This window comes from Crocodylus siamensis, chromosome 5 (genome assembly GCF_052110815.1).
Source record: "Crocodylus siamensis isolate JL-2025a chromosome 5, ASM5211081v1, whole genome shotgun sequence".
Lineage (NCBI taxonomy): Eukaryota > Metazoa > Chordata > Crocodylia > Crocodylidae > Crocodylus > Crocodylus siamensis.
In genome coordinates this window covers 50,749,843-50,773,566 of record NC_143399.1, presented here as the reverse complement: position 1 = coordinate 50,773,566, position 23,724 = coordinate 50,749,843, and the positions used below count along the sequence as shown (strand labels likewise).

The window sequence follows — 23,724 nt, the reverse complement described above, 5'->3', positions numbered from 1 at the left end:
ACAAAAACAGCAGGCGAGCAAATAGGAGAAGAATGAATGAAAGAAGAGAGGAAAAGAGTGTTGGGATATCACTCATCTGTTCTACGTGGACACCCTGTTATGCTATACAAGGGAAACACAGGCAAATGGACTTAATCCACCCAGGGGGATGGCCATTAATTTCCAACCCTGACATTTCTGTTGGAAAACTGCAACCATCCTCCCGTCCTCTCTAAAGGTACTGTAAGGGTGGAAACAAACATCACCTTTGTGCCACCATAAACATTTTCACGGCAGTACAAAGGCCAAGCATACAGATGTCCATGACCCTTGTCGTAACACAAGTGCCTAGAATTTGTGGCCAGAACGTAGGCGGCAGTCATTTGTACCGCTATTTTGCAGCAGATGTGTGTCTGCTTTAAGGCAGGAGAGTGCAGCAAGCCTGAAGCTGCTCTCCAGCCACCCCAGGCAGGCATTCCAGGGTTTCAGGAGCCCAATCCTGCATGCTCTGGAAATTCCCATTGGATTATCTGGTGCCACATCTCTGCAGTATCCTCTGGAGTTTCCCTAACTGCAGAGGCACAGCAGCAGGTTCCCCAGGCGTACCTCTGCCAGCCAGGCAACCTGAGGTTCCCTCATTTGTAGAGATGTGCCATGCCCTAAGTGTTCTCCCACAGTATTGGGCCCCAGCCACTCCCAGGAGTGGCAGAGGCCTGACCCTGAGGGACAATAGGCAATGTCCGTTTCACCCAACGAAGAGTTAGGACACATTCTGGCACAGTTGAGCCGCTTCATTTGGCAACATCTGTTTATACCCCAAGATGCTGGAGATGTTATTAATACTTTAATACTACAAAATTAATACTTCCCCCCACACCAGGACATCCTTGGTTTAAATGTCTCCTGGAACAGCAATAGTTATAGCTGATGAACACAGAAGAGAAGGCAAATTCTTTGGACTAAAGCAGATTAAGTTGCTCTAGGTGGCTAGACAGACAAGGTTCTTTGGGTGAATCTGATATATTTTATTAAACCAACTTAAATAGTTGGAAAACAATTTTTAAGCAAGCTTTTGGGTTCAAAGGTGGCTAGAACATTGCAATCCTGGTGGCACTGCTCCGTCTAGTGGCCAGTGTCTGAAACACCACTATTCAATGCTCAGCACCAGCTATTTCCAAACTAAGAACAGGTTGGTATCAATGTTGATACTGAGAGAGTAGCACAGGAGGGAGGCTGCAAAGCCACCATTCTTGCCCTCAGCAGCAGCTCACAATCTATGAACTTTGCTGGGAGACAGGAGATGGGTGAGCTGGACTCTTTGTGCTATTTCAGTCTCGAATCCTCTGTTGCCTGTCTCTGAAAACAGTAGCTGACATTGCTACTGCTGTTAGACACCATCACAGGCATTTCTCAATACAGACTGCTCCTTTCATAGTCACGCCCTCCTCACAGCTCTTCAAATGCATCTTTTCCTGACCTGCAGCACCCCTAGCTAGTCAGCCCTAGTGCTTTTACACGCAGAGCCTGCCAGCTTCATCTGTTAGTAATGGTCCAGTCTGGTAATGTGCAAAAGGAACTAAGGTCGAAGCTGAGAACCTAAGACTCACTGCACTCATGACTTATATTTAGGCTCAAAAGATTTTAAGGCTGCAAGTGACAGTTATAATAACTTACTTAGACCTCCTGTGAAACCAGGCAGAAAGTCTCACCCAGTAATTTCTGCAACAGGTCCAGAACTTCAATGTGAGCTACAGCATCCCTTCTAAAGAGCTATCTTGTCTTGATGACATGTCTGCAAACCTCAGAGATTCTACCTTACTCTAGCTAAGTTATTCCAATGGTGCCACACTGTAATGCAGCGGTCGGCAAACTTTAGAAGCTGTAGGCTGGAAAATCCTGGCTTCAGTCCAATGCAGGCCAGGGGGCTTCAGCAGCACATTAGTGGCAAAGGTCTTTGTTTGCAGGCCAGGCAGCTGGGGAGCTGTAGTCATGGTGCTGCCACTTCCCCCCACCCCCCATCCCTGGTTACAATGGGGATATAACTTCCAGCCAGTGAGTAGCTGAGCTGGAGATAGGCAGCTGAAAGCTGCATCCTACACTGTCACCACTTCTCCCTCTCCACACCATCACCTCCTGACTGTGGCATGGGTGCAGCTTCCAGATGCTTAGCCTTGGTGTGGATACAAACCCCTTCAGCTCTGTGGACTAACCCCCAATCAAATGTTAAACACCTGCACCATATTTCTAGGCTGAGTGTGCCCAGCATCTGCTTCTGACACTGGGATTCACAAGCATATAGTCTGTGCTAGATTTAAGAACCCTTTACTATCAGGAATTTCTTGCTGATCTTTTAAACCACTGCCAGGTCACCTCTTAACCTGCTCTTGACTATATTATATAGATCAGGTTTCTTAAATCTCTCACTACAAAGTCATGTTTTCTAGAACCTTAAAGCATTTTTGAAGCTCTTCTCAGAGCTTCTTCCAAGCTTTTCAGGCCCAGACACAAGCCTCTAAAGAAAACAGGATAATAGGCCACCCCAAAGGCACTTCTATGGATACCAGGATGTTTCTAAAAGATTGATCAGCAGTCACTTTATATCACAGTTAAATAGCTCCTTATGGGCAGTAAAGGGGGCGGAGTGGGGGAAAAGGTAAAGGGAGGGAACCTTGATCCAGTGAAAGAGGATTTGAAAGGACTTAGTGTCTTGTGAAACAAAAAATCATGGAAGTCAGGGCCGGGGAGAGTCAAAATGTTTCAAAGTGACTGGCTATGGTTGGGGATTATGTAGGAGACTGTAGACAGCTGCCAGGTCTTCCATATACCATAGTTAAGAAGAGGTGTTCCCAACACTTCAAAGGCTGCTGAGCACAGAAAGCACTGCTTGGTAACTCTCTGATATAGCCAGTTCATATGCAGAAGCAGAGACAGGAGCAGGAAACTGGAGGAAACATACTGCATTGTGGTAGAGGTGGGAGACGCATCATTGCCACAGGGACTTCACTTTGTGGTAGTTCGAAGGAGGTGGTTGTAGTGAATTCTCAAGTATGGCAATGTGAGGTTTCAAAGGTGTGGTTTATAAGACGGGTTGGTATGACTGATTAGTCCAGGTTTGGGAGGAGGGAGGTTTCATTCTCAGCTCAGTGGATGATCCATTCCTAGTTCCTGAAATATTTAGACTAAGGACCCATCCACAGTTGCTAAAGCAGGTTCACACGTGACCATAATTCAAATGCGTTTGTTATAGTCTGGCTAGGGTACAGATATATTTAAAGCACAGAGGAAGGAAAGGTTGCTAAATCAGGTCAGAATGTAATATTTAGAAACAGGCTGAGCCCTCCTCCTTGGCCAACCAAACCAGGAAACACTGATTTATCTGGAACCCTACTCAACCAGCCTGTGAGGGGACAAGTGTATGTTCACTTGCTAGACTACCTCTCCTCTAATCTGATATGATGGGGCAGTCTAGCAATTGCCATGATAACAGTAAGACAATTGTCAAATGTCCCATTTCTTACATCAGGAACACAAGGCTTTTACTACTGGGATGAAGAGGTAACTGGACCATCCAGCCATCTGAAGACTAGCTTAGCGCTCACCTTGGCCAGCACTGTCACATACTGTTTCAGGGCTGCCAGCCGCTCTCCCTCTAGGACAGAGAACCTCTCTGTCTCTCCCCGCAGGGAATAGTGTAATGCAGATTCCAGGTCAGCCATGTAGAGCTTGGAGCTGGAAAGAAAAAGCAACATGTTAATTTAGCAAGCCTGCCTATAGGAAGAGCACTGTTTCACTCTGCCCTGGCAAAAAGCCTCGGCCATTTCCCCAAGACATCTCCCTGCAAGAAAAAGCCACTTTACAAACTTGAGTCCTAATCCTTTGTCTCATGAGAAGAAGGAAGAGTCCAGTTACAATTTGCAGTCTATCATCACCCTCAGGGCTGGAGCCTGTACTACCTTGGTTGGACATGCACATTGCTGGGGTTATTTGACCCTAGCAGTCTTTGCTGCCCAGAGCAGGGGTACTGGGCCCAATGATCTCATGAGGTCCGTTCCAGCCTTAAACATCTGTGAATGCTACAGACTTGCCAATAATTCAGCTGAAAATTCTTCTATTACAATGAAAAGCTAAGCACTATTATACAGATTACGCCAAGTGTGCACTAGAAGTACCATCCCACATCATAACACTATTTTACTAAAGCGACATTTGCACAGTAATATTAGGAATAAACATTGAACAGCACTCAAAGCCATGGCTAAGCCGCCTGGGAGTCTCCAGAGGCATGGCGGTGTTATTCCACGAGTTGCTATTAATAGCAAAGAACCCTTCTCTTTTAGTTTCTTTTACCTGTTACATTTCCATTTATATCATCTAATTCTGGGGTGGTAGTCTCCCAGAAATGATTCAGAACCTAGGCTGCAGATGTCCATGCTTCATTCAGGGGCACCATACTAACCGTGCCAAGACAGAACTGGCCATCAACCTAATCTCTATATTCCTTTCACCCTCTCTTCCAAGGATATCTTGCTTTTCCATCCTAAAAGAGGAGCCTTCTAGGCCCTTAATTATACACCACTGTTGTTCTTAAAACTTGGTGGTGCCCAAGGGCCTCATACATTATCACCTTCCTTTCCTTGTACATAACACAAATTCTATCCCCTACATAAACCACATTACATTTCTAATTTTTAAAAAAATAAAAGCACACCCTTTGAATTGCATTCTAATTACCTAGCTGGATGCCAGATCCTACAAACTCCTTTCAGCTTCCAGAGGACATCATCACTCATCTTTCCCTGACAGTGATTCTCATCCAGGGTGCCATGGCATCCTTTCAGGGGAGTGCTGTAGGATGCCATGCAGTGTTAGCATCTGTTGCGTGTACAAATATGATTCAGAAGATAAACCCAGAGGTTTCAAATGGGAATTCATCGTTTTAAAAGCATTCTGACCTGTCATGGTCTTTTTGAGTTCTTTGCAACAGAAGAATTGCTCTATTATTTTTCTGAATTAAAAAAAAGTGAAAATTAAGAACTGACATTTTTTGATGGTGCCTTGTGCTTAACAAGGCTGAGAACCACTGATTTACAGGTATGATGATTAGCCTCTGGTGCCAGGACCCAACGGTTCTGATCTCTTTTTGCATGGGGAGAAGAGTCATAATAGTTTTGTTCCTAAAGGCTTCTCAGATTGGCATAATTATGCTAGGAGAGCCCTCTAGTGGACAAAGGCACATGGCACTAGAAAAGGGTTGTTTTTTTCTGCCAGTTTAGCTACACAGCCTCTTGAACTCAGCAAGCTAAGCTGACAAAGCCCTTCTTCTGTTGGTACAGCTGTATCCAGACAGGGCAGAGGAAGGGGGCTGCTGCTGTTGCCATGCTGGCTACAGGATGCTATATTTCACACCACTAGTTGACATAGCTCTGCCAGGAAAACTTTGTTGTGTAAACTAAGCCTCAGACAGCTCCCCAGTCCTGCCAATGGGGCTGCTCCTCACAGCAAAGCCATCAGCAGAGGATACCTTTCAGATCCATGGAAAAAAGCATGCAAGTAATGAAGTGGGCAGAATCAGATACAGGATCCCCTCAGTGACCTTTCTACAATAATACCTAAGGAGGAGAGATGCTCCCCTCCGAGCAGAAGGGCTGGGAGGCAACTTCATCTTCAGCTGCTGGCAAGGCTGGGAGCCCAGGGTGGTAAGGGAAGGGCTGTGGGGAGAAGCAGCACTGGGAATGACCACACCTCTTCCAGCCAGAGGTGACTCACACTACTCTAAATCACATACTCTAAGCCTTTTAAAAAGGCACTTGCACATACACTTCAGCAATGAAACTAGCACATTCTCTACTCTATTATTTACACAAAGGCACGTCACCTCTGCCCAACCATGTTCTGATCATATGCTCGGTCTCTGGCCTCCCATGTGTGTGGGACATCACATCCAGCAGCTCCCAGCCCCTCTGAATTACCAAAAGTAGTTAAAAATTCAAATCCCCAACTCATACTGACACCTGTTTAATGACAACACTCTCAAAACCATATTCTTCACTGCTATCTATTACCCTTACATGTCATAAAAAGTGACCCCTGTGGTCCTTTCCTAATAGCCCTGCTGGAAGATGCATTTTTTTTCCTCTGGTTCCACTCAGCAGTGTAAACTAGATAACTGTGGACTGCCCTGAAGGTCAACTGATCTCAGCCCTGTTGAACACAGGTGCACGTTCTGAGAGCAAGGTCCAGAGCTAGAAACACCTTTAATAAAGAATGCCCTAATTCCAGCACCCTCCCTCTCAAACTTGGGGAATGTTAACACCACCCCTTCACAACTGCAGGTGGAACAGGGAAGAGAACCAGGTCCAATACAGCCAGGGCTTGAGGCTGACACAGCCAGTCAACATTTTTGTACAAAGTAGTCAGTGCAGGCTCTTGGAGTACAATTGCTCCCTACATGTTTGACTTGAACACAGATTTCAACACGTGAATAGTCTTAAGGTGCAGCCCCCTGCGGAGCATGGGCAAGGAACGGAACCAGCAGGAGTGGTAGAGCCTTTTGCGTCAGGTACAGATGGAAAGGGGCATGCACTGCTGAAGCAATTGTTGACCAAGCCTCCAAGAGCTACTGAGTAGGCCTGTGCGAAGTGGCTAGTATTCGCTTTGGATTCGGATTTGGCTGATTCAGGGGATGATGATTTGATTCAGTGATTTGAATCGCTATCCTGAATTGATTCGGCCGAATCAGCCAGGCCCATTCCCTGCCCACTCTCCCAGCCTGGCAATGGATGCCCTGCCTGCCCCAGGTCCGGGCACTTGGGGGAAAAAAAAAAAAAGGCCCCGCTCACCGGGTGCTGCCAGGTGGGGGGAGTGATCCCCGCTGCCCCCCACTGAATGGGGGGCTCTGCATGAGCTCCCTGACCACCTCCCCCAGCTGTCCCAGCCCCCAGCACGGGTGCCCCACTCGCTGCAGCTCCGGCCCTTTACAAAAAACCCCCAAAAACCCTGAACTTGCCAGTTCCTGCCCAGCAGGGACTGATCCCTGCTGCCCCGTGTCACATGGGGGGCTCTGCATGAGCCCCACAAAGCCCCAAGGCTGCTACAGGAGCTGGTGAGTTCTGGGTTTTTTTTCCTTTTTTTCTTTTTCTTAAAGGGCCGGAGCTGGGGCAGGTGGGGCAGCTGGGAGGTGGGGGGCTTGTGAGCCCCCCATGCAGCATGGGGGAGCAGGGATTGCCCCCTGCCTGTCAGCACCCAGTGAGTGGGCCTTTTTTTTTTTTTAAAAAAAAAAAGCACCCGGGAGTTGGGGCAGGCAGGGCAGGGCAGCCATGGGGGGGGCTGGGAGAGTGGGCAGGGGATGGGGCCTGGCAGGGGTCCCCATGATCCCCTCCCCCTTCTCCAGCCTCTCCTTCCCTGCCCCTACTTACCAGCTCCAAGTCTGGCTCCAGTTCCCTGTTGCAGTGGGTGGGGAATGCCTGAATCATGAGAGCTCCCCAAATCTTTCAGAGAGCTTCAAATCGATTCAGACCTTTTTACTGGTGCCCTGATTTGATTTGCATTTGGAGATTTGGCCACTGACTCAGGCCGAATCTCCTCCAAATTGAATCAGCACCCAAAGCTTTGTACAGCTCTACTACTCACCCCAATCCACCTCAACTGCAAAAGGTTCCTTCAGACAATGAGACCAATCAGCCCTACACCACTTCTTGCCCCAGCCTTATTCTCAGGGCATATCATCATTTCACCACGGTGAAGCCACCCCTCTTCAACTTGTCATATTGAATGTAATAGTTTGAATGCTTGTAATAAATACCCATTAGCCAGTTTAGAAAAAAGGCAAGGTTCATCTTCTTATCTAGACTCATTGTTTGTTTTTGCCTACGTGCTGAAAGTCTCTTGAATTTTAACTTTAGAGGCTTTTAATAAAGTTAACTTAAAAACGACCCTAAAGCAAACATTCTGAGAGATCAAAACCTAGGGGCTTTTGAAAGGGGGTTGAGAAGAGAGGTCACCGCAGTGGTGTGGAAAATCTCCCAAAGAAACTGAATAGTCAGCAGACAAATTCCATTGCAGAAGACAAACAGAAAGCCCAGCAGAAATCTGTTAAGTAAGATCCGAGCCCAAATTTAGAAGTAGTGACAGGTTTGGGTAGGAGGGGCCCAAGATAGCAACTCATCCAATAAAAACTATAACCTACAGTCCCAGTTTGGAGGTAACCTCACTTGCAGAACACCCAAGGAAGAATCGCAAGTGTAGGCCGGATCAGACTGATCACCTGAACCACCCTCTCCGTGAACAAGAACTCCCATTCACCCTGAAGCTGCAGAGCGCCCGAGTGGGACCGAAGGAAGGGGACTTGTTCCTATCACTGCTGAGACCAACCCTAAAACCATAACTAAAGAATGAAAGTATATCTGGGGATCTGGTTTCTTGGAATTCTGGGATTGTAAGTATACCATGAGAAATAACCTTTACTTGTAACTGTAGTTGTTTTTGAAATACTAATTCTTACAGCATTGTTTGGGAAGGATTTCTTAAAGCTAAACAGTGTTATACGTGTAGCAAACAATTTTATTTTAAAATTCCGTCGTCTCAATTAAGTGTGCAATCATTGTGAAATTATGCAATCAACCAAATACTCCCCCAGCCAGGCACATCAAATGAATCAGTAAATTGTGTGGGATCTTTCTCTATTCCATAACTCACTAGAGATACAACTGCCCATCCCTCAGCTGTCCTTGGCTCCCTGGGTTGCTGGTCTCTGGGACACATGAATATTTCACAGCGCCACACTAAACAGCAAGCTTCTGCTTTCTGCCACAAAGCTAGAAGCACAACACATCCCCTGTGTGTGTGTGGAGGGAAGTGTCTGAACAGACAAGAGTGGGAAGGAGAGTCTCTTACCTGTCTGCATGTCTTACAGGGGCAGGGGTTGTTGTGTTTTCTGTGCTTGGCAGCAGTGTCAGCTTATAAGAGCCTCGTGTGACCCCAGGCACCCTCCTCAGGAAGTAGGTGTAGAAAGATCGAGCCTCCATCTGCCTGTTAAAGATGCAGAAGTAAAAGTGTAAGATACCCCTTTTCTGTTTCAACAGGCAGCAAGTCCCCTTTTAACTATTTGAGGTGCTGCACACTGAGGGACAAGGGTAGACTTCTTTCAGTGTGAGAAGCCTTCACACAGGCTAACACATGCTATGGCCCTCAGTGCCCATCCTTGCCACATGCATCCATAGGACCCAGCACGCTACATTCTCCTTGTGGCGAAGAGAAGGTGACTTGCCAGTCACATGCTCCCTCCACATCCTGTGCTGGAACTGGCCTCACTTGAATCTGAGGTTTGTTAACTCACCTCTCCAGTTGATAGGGCTTTGAAAGAGGAAGGAAAATAAAGGTATGCCGGGAAAACAGGGTAACAAAGCTGCCTTCTCTCAGCAGATTTCTAGTCTATCTGGTTTGGTATTGCTGCCTCTGGCAATAGCCATCCACCAGCACCCTATTGCCTCCTACACTTCCTCCCACTTCCATGTCCTGCCCATAATTCCCTCCCACTTTGCTTCTCTCACCCATCTCCACATCCATCTTTTTGCATGAGGAATAATCCTATCCAGCTGCCCAAGAGATGGGGCATGGCTGAGTATGTGCAGGAGGCATCCCAAGTGAGTTAGACATGAGTAAGGGCACAGCTCTTCTCTGCTTGGGCGGCTCCAGCTTACACAGCTGCTTCCCCTGCTCCACCCTCTACTCCCCAGTCTCCTCTCACTATAGGGAAAGTGCCAAGTGCTTCCTAGAGCTCTCTGGTAGAAATGGCAAAAGGTGACTAGGAAACATTTTAAATGTTCTCCCCTTCTCAGACGGGGCCAGCAGTGCAGCCCTCCTCCCAGCATACTGCAGAGAAGCAGGAAGAAGCTCAAGACAAGCTACAGTGTGGACCCAGCTCCCCTCAAGGGCACCCCTTCTTCTGTTCTTTGGGACAACTCCCACTTGGTTTTGAAGGGGTCAGTTTTACCCCCCTCAAATTAGCACCACCCTTTTTATCCAACGGGTTGAGGTCCAACACACACAGAGACTGGTACAGAGGAAACTCATCCCTGCCCACTAACCACCACCAATGCCTGCCTGGGCACTCAAGGTCCTGTGGAGGGTTGGGGGAATCTCTTGGACTGCTTGGCAAGGTCAGGGGATCAGAAGGTAGTACTCCTCATAAAATCCACCCAAGATGAACAAAACTGTCAGGCAGCACAAGTTGCAGCAGCCTGAATGCTCAGGGGAGCTGACAATGAGAAGCCAGCACTTTTCCACTCTGCTTTCACCGCCTGATGTTTGTCTGCAAGCAGATGGTGGAGAGACGGCTTCGTCACAAGCAATTTTCCCCTCCACCAGCTTCACGGCAAGGAAACAATGACTGAGCTCTTTGGCAAAGCTGGCATCGTCAAGAGCACCCCTCCCCCACTTCTACTTTGTCATCCCATCCCTCCCTCTTCCCTCCCCACTAGGAGGCACAGCATGACTGAAGCGTACAAATTCCACATTTCCCACCAGGGAAACCTGGCCTGCTGTCTGGTGGCAGGGCAAGATGGCACCATGCCCTCCCCTGCGCCTTTCCTTAGGAAGCCACAGGTGCCTTTGTGCCGTCTTGCCCCACCACACTCTTTCCTGAACTGCAGAACTGATATCAATCATCCATTGAGGGTATGAAGGCACCATCTGGCTGCTATTTTATGTGCCATTCAGGAGCAGGAATTCACTTGAGGAGCCGAGTGCCAGTCCCATTGTTCTCTGCCACTGTTTCAGAACCAGCCATTGTCTGCTTCCTAATGAACTTTTTTGCAATTAGAAAATCAAGGGGGAGGAGTGGAAAGGCTGGGCTAGATGGAGAGAGGGTCAGGCACAACTTGATTCCCTGCCAGGTTTACATGTGCACTGTTATTCATCAGCCTACAAAACACCTGCAGCTGGAGTAAGTTTAGAGGATCCTTCAAGCAATTTGTGGCTGAACTGGGAGGATGAGAGAAACAGAGAAGGGAAAATTCAGTCACAAGAGCAGCCAAGAACAGAAGAGAACAGGTTCTGGGCAATCACTTGGGTAACAGTAGTCTGTACTCACTTCAGTCCCAGTAGGGTTAGATAAGCCCAGCAACATCCTATCTTTACAATTCACATAAGAAAACATCCTACAGAGTTTGAGAGAAGGATGTCCTTTTCCTCCACAGAGGATTTCAAACCAGCTGACATAGCTCTTGGGAAAGGACAGGATTAGCTACTACATTCTGTAAAGCAGCTTTAAAAGATCTCATAGAAAGGTATGGCAACTTTTACAGACCCTTTGTGGATATTATCATCCAGACTGTATTCAAGGATCCTGGATGTCACCCACGAAGGCCAGGATTTACACTCCCTGTGCCCAACACAGGTAATCTGTTCATCAACCCAGTAGTGCCGGGATTCAAATTCCCATGTCTCGGTACAGAGTGAGTTGCCTGCTATTGTCAGGATTCAGCCTGCTTTACACATGCTAACAACAGAGCCTATTTATAGCCTCAGAACCAGCAGCCAAGGACTCACACAGAGATACGCGAGAAGAAGCCATTGCTGACAAGCAGGTAGGCAGAAGGGAAGGTGGTTACGCTGTACTTTTTCACCAGCTCCTCCTCGCTACTCAGGACTCTCCGGACAGCAATGTTCTCGTATTGCTGCATGTCCAGGATCACCTGCAATGCAAAATGTTCCCAGGTTTGTCCCACAGACAGAACATCCCAGGGACCAGACCCATTAAAGCAGTTTTCTTCTGTGGAAAGAGCTGACCCTAGGGAGTACAGTAGGAAGCTCATAGCTCCTTCAGGCCAGCAGCCCTTGTACAACCCTTCACATCCTCCAGACAGAGTCTAAATGTTATGTGACCCCTAACAGCTCTGAGAAGTAGAAAAGCATTAACCCTCATTGGAGCCACACAGGGAATAAATTACTAGCCCAAATTGGATGCAGAAAGGGGTTCAAAGCCCAGACACTTCTGGTTCCTAACCCAGGGCTCAGTCATCATTGGAAAACTTGCAGCTACCTAGGTCTTTGACTCTTACAGCTGCAGCAAATGGCATGTGATACCTATGGAAACTGTAATGGTCATAAAGAAGGGCCCCACACTAATGTTATGCATCAATATCTGTCCAACTCTCCAGAGGTGCCAGGTGTGGAAAAAGAACTTGCTTCTCTGCTCATCCTATGTTGATGAAAGCTCTTTAGGAAAGGAACTGTCTTCTTTTTCCTTATGCAGAGGGTACCAAGCACAAGGTGGACCCCCTAGGGGATACAGAAACACAGACATTGCAGGAAAAACAAAGTACAAGAGCCATCACCTCTCTACCCACAAAGGAGTCATTCTTCTCAAAGATCAGGGCCAGGTACGTGACATTGTTTCGCTGAAAGAATCCACGAAGCTCCCCTGTGCTGCAAGGGAAAGCAAAGCAACGTGACGAGTCATAACTAACACAGGAACATTCCCTTTTTGCAAGAACCGGGCAGCTCAGAAAGAGCTCCTTCTGTGACAGGATGCTCCCTGCCGGCACCCAGAAGCTGTTCAAAGAGTTGTGTGTTTTTCCTTCTCACATGAAGGGAGCTGAGCCCTTAATCCAGCTAGATTTGTCACAGAGGTAGGTGGCCAGGATCAGCTTTGCTTATCTAACATGTACTTCACATTGATTTTTCTGGCATGATTTTCTGCTTCAATTCAGTGGTTCCACAAGAACTTGTCAGGATCAGCCAAGAAAGCAGCTGGGAATGAGACTATTTAGTCAAGGCCTTGAAGCTAGGCTTTGTCCTACTGAAAAAGCCAGCATTGGGATGGGAGTCAGAGCAGTTCTGTCAGGACTTCCAGTCCATTAAGGTCAGGGTGACCCATCATACTAGGCAAGGCCCAATCTGCCCCTCTGTAGGTGGGGTATGGTCTGAAAGGGCAGAGGTGATTTTTTTGGGACACAGGGACTTAGTAGATGGTCATCTTCAAATTCCACTCACAGGAGATTTTTGTCATTTAGATAACTCTGCTTGCTGATGGACAAAGCAATTATATTGCCTTCAAATGGGAATCAGGTCTTACTACTCTTAAAGTGTGTGCCAGTTGATTTGTTGTAACCATTGCATGTACATGCTCCTGTCCCACGTAAGTGAAGCTAAAAGGGTCAGCTTTCACTGTAAGCAAACAGCTGCTGATTTGCCATGGTTTTGCTTCTACTTATAGTGGGAGAGGAGTGGACACGCTAATTGGTTTCAACAGAACAACTCAGTAGTGCAACAAGGGCAGGGCAAGGGTGGGGCAGTAGCCCCAGGGCCAATTTTGGGGACATCAAAACATCAGCCCTTCAAAAAACCCATGCCCAGGAATCACAGCCAGGCACACTGCAGAGATCAGGCATTGGCCCAGGGTATCTGGAAAAGTGAAATGAATCTACCAAGCTGGAGCACAGGGCTTGGAGCTGGGCGATATCTGGGTTACACAGGCTCAGTGGAGTGCCTTTGGCAGGAGAAAGCATTTCTAGGTGTACAGGCTGTAAAGCTGAGGCTCCAGAGAGGAGTGAGATTTGCAGCATACTGTCCAACATCAGGAGAGGCACGGGGTCTCCCCCACTGATGTTTAAATATGGGGGATGGGCATCCAAGTGGGTAGTATGCAGTGTGACTCAAACCTTTTGTTTTTTTCAGATCTAGCTTCCCAGCCAATCTCAGCTTCATGGACACACAGCAGAAAGTACAAGGAAGCAGCTTGTCTGGGAAGGGAAGAGGGGACCTTCCATTCACACAGGGGCAACCTGTAGGTCTTTCCCATCTCTGACTGCTGACTCCAACAGAGGACAGCAGACTGCTTGGCTTGGCTATTATAACTTCTCACCATAGCCTGTGGCATTAACAAAGTAGGTAATGCTTAGAACAGGAGTGGGCAAAATACAGCCCGCGAGCCAGTTCCAGCCCACCAAGGGATTTTATCCCTGGCCATGGCATGTGAGGCCGGTTCTGCTGCCCTGGGGTGTGCAGTGGGGCTGGGGCAGCACAGCACAGCAACTGGATTCAGTTTCCCAGCAGCCCCTGTGGCAGCAATCCTTCCTAGCTGCCACTGACAGTTTCAGTGCTGCTGGTGCTGGCCCTGGCCCCACTGCCTGAGCGCCCCAGCCTATCCACCTCACACCTACCACCAGAGGCACTGGATGGAGTGGACAGGCAGGTGGGATGGGGCCACAGGTGGGCAGGGAGAGGGGTCCAGGATAATTATGTATCCTGCTTTTGTCCCCCACTGTCAAAATCACCAGGCACTCTGAAAACTGAGGCACAATATTGTTCATCTAGTTTTTGGGCTATTCCTAGATTATTTATAATCTCTAATTTAAAGGTTCTATGGTTACTCCTAATATCCTTTCTAATGACATTCTTCATCCACTTTGGTCAGAAGCCCGTCCCTACAATATTTTCTCCACTTGAGAAAATACAAGAGAAATGCTTGAGATACGAGATTCAGATAGCTCGTGCACCTTCAACTTGCAGAAACTCCAAGCCTCCTCCACATTCACCAATTCCCTTGGTTTATCAAAGTTTGCCCATTTGAGATTGAGAACCTTCTTCCAAAGCAACTTTTGTTTATCAGTCCCAAGGAAAGCTTAGGAAAGGCCTCCGGTCCACTCCCAAGGTTACTTTGCTACACATGGTGAGTACACATGCCTCTACAACAAGTATTGAAACAAAAAGGGTATCAGCATGTGGAAAAATCTAGGGCTGCAGCCAAGAGACACACCAAGGATAAACTACTACATAAAATTTTTCTACGGACAACTTCACTCCTCATGTCTCTTCCTCCACACCCTCAGCATACCCCTTCCACCCAAAATAAATCTCATACCCCAGAACCCAGTTGTGTGTGTGCAGGCATCTCTCCAACACATGCAGAATGCCCACATTGGTACCTGAACTAGTCTATTACCCTCCAGTTACCTGGCTGGTTCCAATGGGGGACAAGCAGGCGGCCAGGCATCCTGGTGCCTCTCTAGGTTGGTAATTACGCTCTGTCTCAAAGCTGGAAGGCTGTCGCCAGGATCTGCACACAGAATAAAATACATTGATGTCAGCCTCAAAGCGGCCGTCACAAGAAGTCAATAATGGTATCTGTTAGCACACCAGCCCCAACTATAGTGGTTTCCTCCAATCCTACAGCCACCACTGCTTCACCTTGCATGGGAGGGGGCCAAAGAGTTACACACCTTACTGGGTACTTCCCCAGTCCATCCAGAAGCCTCTGCAACCCCATGGGTAAGAGCTCAGGGCACAGATCTGTCTCGTATAAAGCTTCAGCTCAGGGTTCACTGATACTTTGTAAGGATTCCCCCTCCTGAGGCAAGGCATCATTCCAGAGTTCCCCACTCTGGTAATGCTTTTAGCTGCCCCAATGGGAGGGCACTGCTCTCCCAGCCTGCCCTGGCTACAAAATTCAGCAGGTAGAGGGGCTGCAAGCTAAAAGAAAGCAACTCTGCAAAGAATTCTAGTAGAGTTTAAAAAGAAACTGAATACTCACAGAGCCTCTTTCCATCCTCTGGGCTCTTGGAAAAGGCCTTGAAAAACTGGAAAGAAACAAGAGACGATGGGCTAGTCAGAGTGTTTAGCGAGCACTTCAAGGAGCTTGCTAAAACCTACAGTACAGTGAGGGGCAGTGTGGTCCAGCACGCAGGGTGCTGGAGTGGAATGCAGAGATCTAGGTTCTACAGGTGGCTCTGCCGCTGACCACCTGAGTGACCTGGAGCAAGACACTGTGCCTCCCTGGGTCTCAGCCCCCACCCCCCCACAACCCCACAGAGACGAGGAGGATCCTTACAATCCTTCAAATGCTTTGCAATCAAGAGGTGAGCAACATGATGTAAAAGGTATGGTCCACAAAGATCAATAAGAAAGAGATCCAGATTAGAACAAATTAACTTACACAATGTAAACTAAAAAAAAACCCCAAAACCCCAAAGAGACCACACACAACTTCCAGGCACAAACCCATTCAGGACTCCATCTTGCCTTACAGCAAAAGTACTTGGGAACAAAACCCAAATCTTTGTACCCTGTAGGGCAAACATCCACTCTGGGTCTGACAGACTAAATGAGAAGGTGGAAAGAGGAGGAAATTCCAGGTTCAAGTTTTCTTTTCCACCATGTGCCAACCTTCCCACCATCAGCCCTCAATGTTCCCTACCTGGTGACTCTCAACAGGATGATGTCGGTGAATCTGGCCAGTAAAAATGCAGCATAAGAAGCGGCAGCCCCCTCAAGAATCAAGGAACCTATGAAAGTGTGTCACAGAGAAAACCCTGGGGCTCTATTACTCATATCCAGAATATAAACTTGAAGCTTTGTTAAAAGAAGTGGCTTGCCTTTGCAGATGTAAAGAAAGCCTTCTAATTGTAAGCTATGGAAAAATTAGGGCAGTGACACCTGCCTGAGTTTGGAGAGGGCCTGAAACAACTACACTAAGTGGTGTGGCCTGGCCAATATACCTTGCAAGATCCTTGGTTTGAAATAACCACAGTCACCACAACTGGTAACTACTTCGCTGCTGATGACTCCTGCCTCCTTCCTGAGGAACCAAATAGTGATTGCTATTAGACCACTAGCTGTCAAATCTTAGCTTCCACACCTGAGCAATTCTGTAGCATCAGGACACTTAACACTGTATCAAATGAATAATATCTACTATCAAATTAAAGAATAAAAGCCTGCGCGTCTTTCAATCCACATTTAACTCAATGAATGGCCACGTTTGTTGATGTATCCGAAGCTGACACAGAACTCCTGAGCAGTGGGGACACCATGAAATAGGATGCAGATGTGTGCCACTGACTTGAGTCAAACTGGCTGCTGGTAACATGAGCATTGATTACAAGCCCCAGTCAGCACTGTGCTCTAACATGGAACAGACTGGATGTCCATGCAGCATTTGGAGTACTAGTGTGGACTGAGGCTCAACGGCCAGTTCTAGTGCACAAGATGCTGCACTCTGCATGAGGTCATGACAGTATGCTACAGCATCCAATTTGAGGAGAACATAGGGGTGGGCTGCTCTGACAAGTACAGTCAGACAAATATGAAACTAAAGAGCCCTCCCAGCTACTACTGCCATGACCCTAGGGCAAGGAAGTAAAAAAGCCAGGCCTGCAAGCTCCCCCCATTTATAGAGGAGGAAGGGGAAGCAGTTTCCATTCTAGCTCCTCCTTCATACTGCCAGCTTGCCTCCACTGCACCTCTCCCATCCACATTTTGTCCCTGTCTCCCCTAGACGGGCAAAAAGATGGCATGGACTGTCTGGATCAGAAAATGAAAAAGGACATAGTTGAGTGTCACTGGCAACTTGTTGCAGCCCAACTCTACCTTTCTTGTGTTCACCAAGCAGGGGTGGAGAAGGCAGGAATGCATATGGAGTATGCTGGGCGGGGGGGGGGGGGGGGGGGGGGGGCGCGCGGGGGATGGCAGGGGATTGCCTCTTCACAAGCAAGAGTTCCTGTCATTTCCAGGAAGCTCTGTAAGGATGCAATATGTGAAGATTTTGGGCTGCAGCAACTGAGGAAAGGACTAGGAAACAAACAAGACTCCCACCTCGTTTATAGCATTTTCAGCAGGCAAGAGAATTTAGGTAACAGACATCACTTTCTGGCATCTCACAGGTGGGAGAAGATCACTCTCCTGCATTTGCCAAGATGCCACTAAGACTTTCTTCCTGGTTCTTACATCTGGCCCAGAAGAGAGACACTAGGTTTTGCTGCAGAAGGGCTGCAGTGCATTGAAATGCAGAGGCTAAGAAGGCCTCAGGCTGGCAGAAAGCTTCATCTGGATGAGCTTGCTCCTGCTGTGGGAGGAGGGAGGTGGAAGGCAGTGCAGAAGGGAGGAGGAAGGTGTCAGCCAGCTCCCTGTCAGTTCTTGGAATTCACAGAGTGGGAAGGCCTCCCTGGACAAAAAACACCCAGCCCATTGGCTGGGGAAGCAGTGACATGCCCTCAAGCCAAAGAGGTCTGTGCTGTTGGAAGGAGGTTTTAACTCCTCCAGAGATAAACTGGGGGAGAGGGGGATAGTGCAGGGCTAGGGGAAGATACCAAAGGCAACCGTGGTGTCCTAGGTTTAGGAGATTTCAGTCTTTAGCACACAGCAGCAACTGCAGCCCACACATGCCAGCAGGGAAGGCATGCTGGGGCTACCAGTGGAGATGAACAATTGAACTCCCATTTGGCAAGGAATCAGGAATGCATACAATTTAATACAATCTCAGTAAGACACTGGTCTCAGCAAATGTTTACCCTGCTTCTGGTGTGGAGCCTTTAAGGGGACAAATGAGAGAGGTTTATCTCCTGCACACCATTCTCCTGTTGTGCGCAGCCTACCCTCAGTACCTGCTGCCAGTCAACCCATGCTTCCTGCTGCAAATGCTGCTTCACCCAGGCTACCTGCACCAAACTGGCAGCAGTCTCATTGCATCTGGCAAGTGTTTGCTAAACAGGCTGGACTGGGAACAAAATCTGTTTGCAGAGGGTGGGAAGGTGGAAGCAGAAGGAGAGAAACAGACCAACCTGAACCGAGTGCCCTCACAGCACTGCCACTTCTGCAGGTGTTCCTGCAACTTTGAGAAGCTTTTCAAGATACCTATAAGCATTATATTATGGGTACAGAGGCAGTCATCCCTCATTCCTGGGGTATCGGTTTGAGGATCACTGCTCCAGCACCCAGTCTGCTCTCCCCCAACAGAAGTGGCCCAGTACTGCTCATTTAAATGAGGGCTCTTTCTGGTTTCCAGCACTCCACCTCATAGTCTCTAATTTCCTCCCAGCATAACTAACTTCCCCTTTGCCTGTATCCAGCACAGTGATTTCTCTGGGAGTCTGGATGGTGTCTTACTCCAGCCAAACACAAAAAGGGGGCTTAAGGTGCATTTTTCTCCGTCATTCCTTTCTTGGCAGCCAGCTCAACGATGGGGATTTCCCAACCAAGGCTACTGCAAGGTGGAGGCAGAATAGGTGCGCATAGATGTGCGAGGCAGTGATTGTAAGTAGCTGGGACTGGTACTGGCAATCACAAGGCAGAGAGAGTCTCCGCTGGTTCTTCCCACACAACATGACTCACCCCAAGAGGAGTGAGAATGGACCCAAAGGGACTTGGGCTTTTATTGCAGACAATGACATACAACCAACCCCACAGGTGAGGAATGACTAGTGTGGGCAACGCTCATGCCAGATTTTGTTCAGTTAGGTGTGGATATGTACTGCTGGGGCGGGGAAGGAGGGAGGGGAGGAAGAAGGTAACACAAGGAGCTCTGCTGCTGCGGCACACAAGCTGAAAAACAAAACAGTGCCCAGCTCCACACCCAATTTATCTATATTGGGGAAATGAGTGGACTTTTAAACACGTTAGCCAATACGTGCAAGCTGACATGTTTTTTCAACAACACCTACCCTAGGCAAAGCCAGTCATGCAGATGTTCACATTAGTTTAAAGTGAAAAAGTTAACTCAATAGAGTGATGTTCTTGAACGTGTCTGACACTCTCTACACCAGGGATTCTCACCCAGGGTGCTTTTAAGGGTGTTGTGGTGTGCCATGTAACATTAGCACCATGGCATATGCAAACACCTACACATAATTCACAAGATAAACCCACAGTTTTTAAATAGGAATCCATAATGTCACAACCATTCTGTCCTGCTGTGGGCTTTCCAAGTTCTTTACAACATTTCTGTAATGCAAAACCCAATAAAAGCTAAATCTGGCATTTTTCGAGGGGCGTCTTGAGTCTGTTGAGGTTGAGAACCACTGGTCTACACTAAGCACCAAGGATTGTGTACAAATCTATTATGCAACAGAATGTTTTCATCTACACTGGGAAAGACAGTGTGATAGGAAAATTACAGAGGACATGTTTTCAGGGACAAAAAGGCAGGTTTTCATAGGCAGATACTTTAGCTACTTCACCTAGCTACTCCTCAGGAGGATTTTATGGTGAAGTCAGTGGTTGGTGGTCAGCATGGTACCTACCACACCTATGCATAGCCCAGTGATAACTATAGGCATCTTGTCTCCATTAGGCTTTTACAGCAGGATACCTAAGATGCATCATTTCACCATAAAAACAAAAAATACATTCTGTACTGCAACACTGAAGTCCTGGCTAGATAGCCATAGGAATCACCTGCCTTCAGGTACAGCTCAGCCAAAAACTATTGTGGACAAAGCCAGAAAGTAGTGTAGAAAGAACAGTGCAAGAAAAGTTCAAAGTCCTTCCTGTTTAAATAATCTGAGTAATCCCTGGAAATACAACATTTTTTTACTGAGGACTCTCACTGACACTGTCTCTTTAAATGAGATCTTGGAAGCAGCCCTGGCTTTGGATCAGGAAATGTTTGTGGCAGAGGCATTTTAAGATTGATAGACATTGTATTTCCCTTTGTGCCAGACCAGTCTACTTGCAGGGACTCCCTTAAAGGAGTACCAGGAAGGAAAAAAAAATAGGACATCTGCAACATGCCCAGGACAGTATTCTTGCCTTGTGTGTTCTTGTGCCACTCTGTAGGTAACAGCTAAGAATTAAAGTTAATTATGAAGGTTCTCCTTCCCTTTCTATTGAAAATTCAAGGCAATTCCAAGTTAATAAGGCATCTAAGAAGCTTTCGTTGCTTTGCTTATCTTGGATTGTGCTTTTGTTTGTGTAAGGAAAAATTAAAATTATATCTATTTACACAATTAGCTCCTGGGCATGGAACCAAGGGGTAGAATAGTAAAGTCATGGCCAAAAGCAACAGAGGCACCAAATGCCCTCAACACAGCTTGCAGTTGGGAACAAAATCTTGCTGTGGCCCTGTAGTACAAAGAGCAGAAAATTAGGAAGCTGGGTCACATGTGGTCACCCCCACAGTACTTGCGAAATGGCTCAGGGCATGTCCTCCATCATGGCTGGCTCTGCTTACCCTAATCCCTGCAGGGGCTGAACATGCCCATTGGATTCTCTGCACTCTGGGCCAGAAAGTAAAGAAGCACTGCTGCATAGGAATAAACACCAGCTGTGTTTCACCCCAGAGGCGGCTGCACTTCAGGAGGGAGCATGGGGAAATTTCTAGGTGCTGAACCTTGTTTGGAAAGCCCTCAGGAGAAGAAGACCCATAGTGTCACTCACATAGATGCAAGGTCCCCATTTATCTGAACAGCCAGAAAGGATAGTTCAAAGGAAACAGCTAAGAGAGATCACGAAAATGGCTCCCCTAGTCAGAAGGGAGACTGTCATACAGAGTGCCCAGCTAGTAGGCACTTTCAGTAGACTTCTCTCCCAGGAGCTGGGGTCAGTACGGGAGTTTCCTGTTCCTCTGTCACAGCAGGCCACATACGTGTAACAGCTTGGTCACAAGGCAAGAGAGTTTCCTCTGCAGCTCCTCTTTAGGGGACTCTTCACATGCAAAGGATTCTTCTGAGACCTCCCTGCCCCATTCCTTTTACTTAGAGAAACATCCTAAATAAGTGCCTTCTGTCTGCTGAAGTGCTGAGATAAGCAGAGGACAGTGGAGATTTGAGATGGCCCATGGCCAATTACTGCTATTCAGCTCTGCTTTAAACAAAGCCAAAACACTATACAATACACAGACTGGGGACCAGAGCCATTGAAGAACTGATCAACAGAGACTTTTGGTTATCATGTGTGGGAAGTCACACAGGCTGAAGCACTGACACCAGGCAAACAGGCAAGGCTCTGCTTTCCACCAGCCCCACACCACCCAGCCAGTGCAAATTTTACCTTCAGAGTTGGGAATCCAGTTATTCCAAAATCCCCACACACTTTCTGATGGGACTCGTCGGCACAGTTGAAGGCACCAAGTACCACTGCTGGTCTCCATTCTGGAAGGACAGACAGGCATGGTTAGAAGAGCCAAATCCCCCCTGCATTCAGTGCAATTCCAAAAGCACCTAATATAAAGGAGCAACTGCTGACTCCAGGCCCAGGAGACCCTGTAAGAAGGGAATGAGGATGGAACGCAGCATAAGTCAGGACTTCCGGGGGCAGCTTTTACCAGACGGCAGTTACAGGTTCACTGGTAACAGACGATTTTCCATCTACCCTTACCCCAACCTCACCCAGCAAGGAGCTCCAAGATACTCCAGCCCCCAGACTTTTGGCAGGAGTCTCCATGGGAAATGCTGGAATGGCATTAAGCCTGTTATAGCACTTCTACTGCTACCTGCCGCAGTTACAGAATATAGATACATGATTGTCAATGAATTATAATACTGTAGTTTCTACTAACAGAGGATAAAAGTGCTATATGAACAGAGCTGGCATTAGACCAATGGAAACCCCAAGCAAAAGCTAAGTCATGCCCCCCACCCCTTTCCTCCCACCCACATATTGAAAGACTGGTGGGGGCCCTAGGCAACTCCCCCAATGATTCATCCTCAAAACCAGCTTTGCAGAAGCACCCACTTGCAGATACAAGACATCTGCTTGACACTGTGCAGGCTTAAAGAACAGGCTCCTATTGGTGAGCAAAGCCAGTTGCTCTTTTTCAAGTATTCCTGTTCTCTTTCCATAGGGAACAAGAGCTTTACAAGTGTCAGCTATTCTCAAAACAAGAAAACACTGGTACCTGGATCCCCATGTCAGAAGCCAAATTCTTGCAGCAGTAGCACCCACCTCATATGTTTCTAATGCTTCACACAAAGAAGCAACTTCAGCAGCTATTTAAGAGCACCAAGCAATTAAGCAAATAAGACACAAAGCCAAAAGGAGCATCCTACATGAATCAACCCATCTGATTTATATAGCAACAGAAATGCACTGGCTGCTGACAGGGTGACAACCCAAGGGTGTTGCTAGTGACAGAGTGAGTGCAGTGCTCCAAGACAGAACACTGCCAGCACAGATGGGCTCAAACCCTTCAGATTGTGCCACGACCTTTATGCTCCTGTCGGGTTGGGAATTCAGCCTCACTGGCCTGCCCTCAGCCTGCCCCTTCAGCAGCACGGCCAATAGGCCTGTGCGAAGCAGCTAGTATTCGCTTCGGATTTAGATTCGGCCGATTCAGGGGACAGTGATTCAATCTGGTGATTTGAATCACTGCCCCGATTCCATTCAGCCGAATCTGACTTGAAGATTCGGCTGCAGAGCCCCCCATGCAGCGTGGGGCAGTGGGGATCGCCTCCCCACCCAGCAGCACTCGGTGAGCACTGGGGCTTTTTTTTTAAAAGCACCAAGAGCTGGGGGAGCGGGCGGGGGTGGGACAGTCAGAGGTGCTGGCAGGGGTCCCCCCATGGTCCCCTCCCCCAGCACCCCATCTCCTGCCCCTAGTACTTAACCAGTTGGGAGTCAGCTGCAGCTCCCTGCTGCAGCCACCGGGGACTGCCCAAATCATCAAAGCTCTCTGACTCTTTTCCAAAGATTTGGAGAGCTTTGAATTGATTCAGACCTTTAGACTGGTCCCCTGATTCCATTTGGATTTGGGGATTCAGTCACCGAATTGGGCTGAATCTCCTCCAAATGGAATCACCAACCAAAGCTTAGCACACTGCTAATAGCCAAGCTCCATGCTCATGCCACACATGAGGACTGACACAGGAACAGTACCGCATACTCTTCCAGCAGCAACAGCGGGCATTTGCTCTGCAGGGCTCCTCTCCAAGTTGTGCATGGCTTGGCAGTGTTCATGAGACCACTACTTGAGGGATCCAGTCCATGCTAGTACAGTATTCTCCGCTTGCTTGTAACGCAGCACCGCACAGGAGC

At 47.8% G+C, this 23,724-nt stretch overlaps 1 protein-coding gene across 1 annotated transcript in view; it reads right to left on the bottom strand.

Moving 5' to 3' along the window:
- Window positions 1-23,724, bottom strand: part of LOC149864087 (sulfhydryl oxidase 1-like) — a 42,003-nt gene that overhangs the window by 7,809 nt on the left and 10,470 nt on the right. The window contains exons 2-8 of the mRNA XM_090048828.1: window positions 21,742-21,842; window positions 15,512-15,557; window positions 14,935-15,037; window positions 12,315-12,405; window positions 11,527-11,672; window positions 8,872-9,006; window positions 3,579-3,708 (exon numbers count right to left, since the gene is read on the bottom strand). Of these exons, the coding sequence (XP_089904954.1) occupies window positions 3,579-3,708; window positions 8,872-9,006; window positions 11,527-11,672; window positions 12,315-12,405; window positions 14,935-15,037; window positions 15,512-15,557; window positions 21,742-21,842 (752 nt within the window). The remainder of the gene's footprint in view (window positions 1-3,578; window positions 3,709-8,871; window positions 9,007-11,526; window positions 11,673-12,314; window positions 12,406-14,934; window positions 15,038-15,511; window positions 15,558-21,741; window positions 21,843-23,724) is intronic.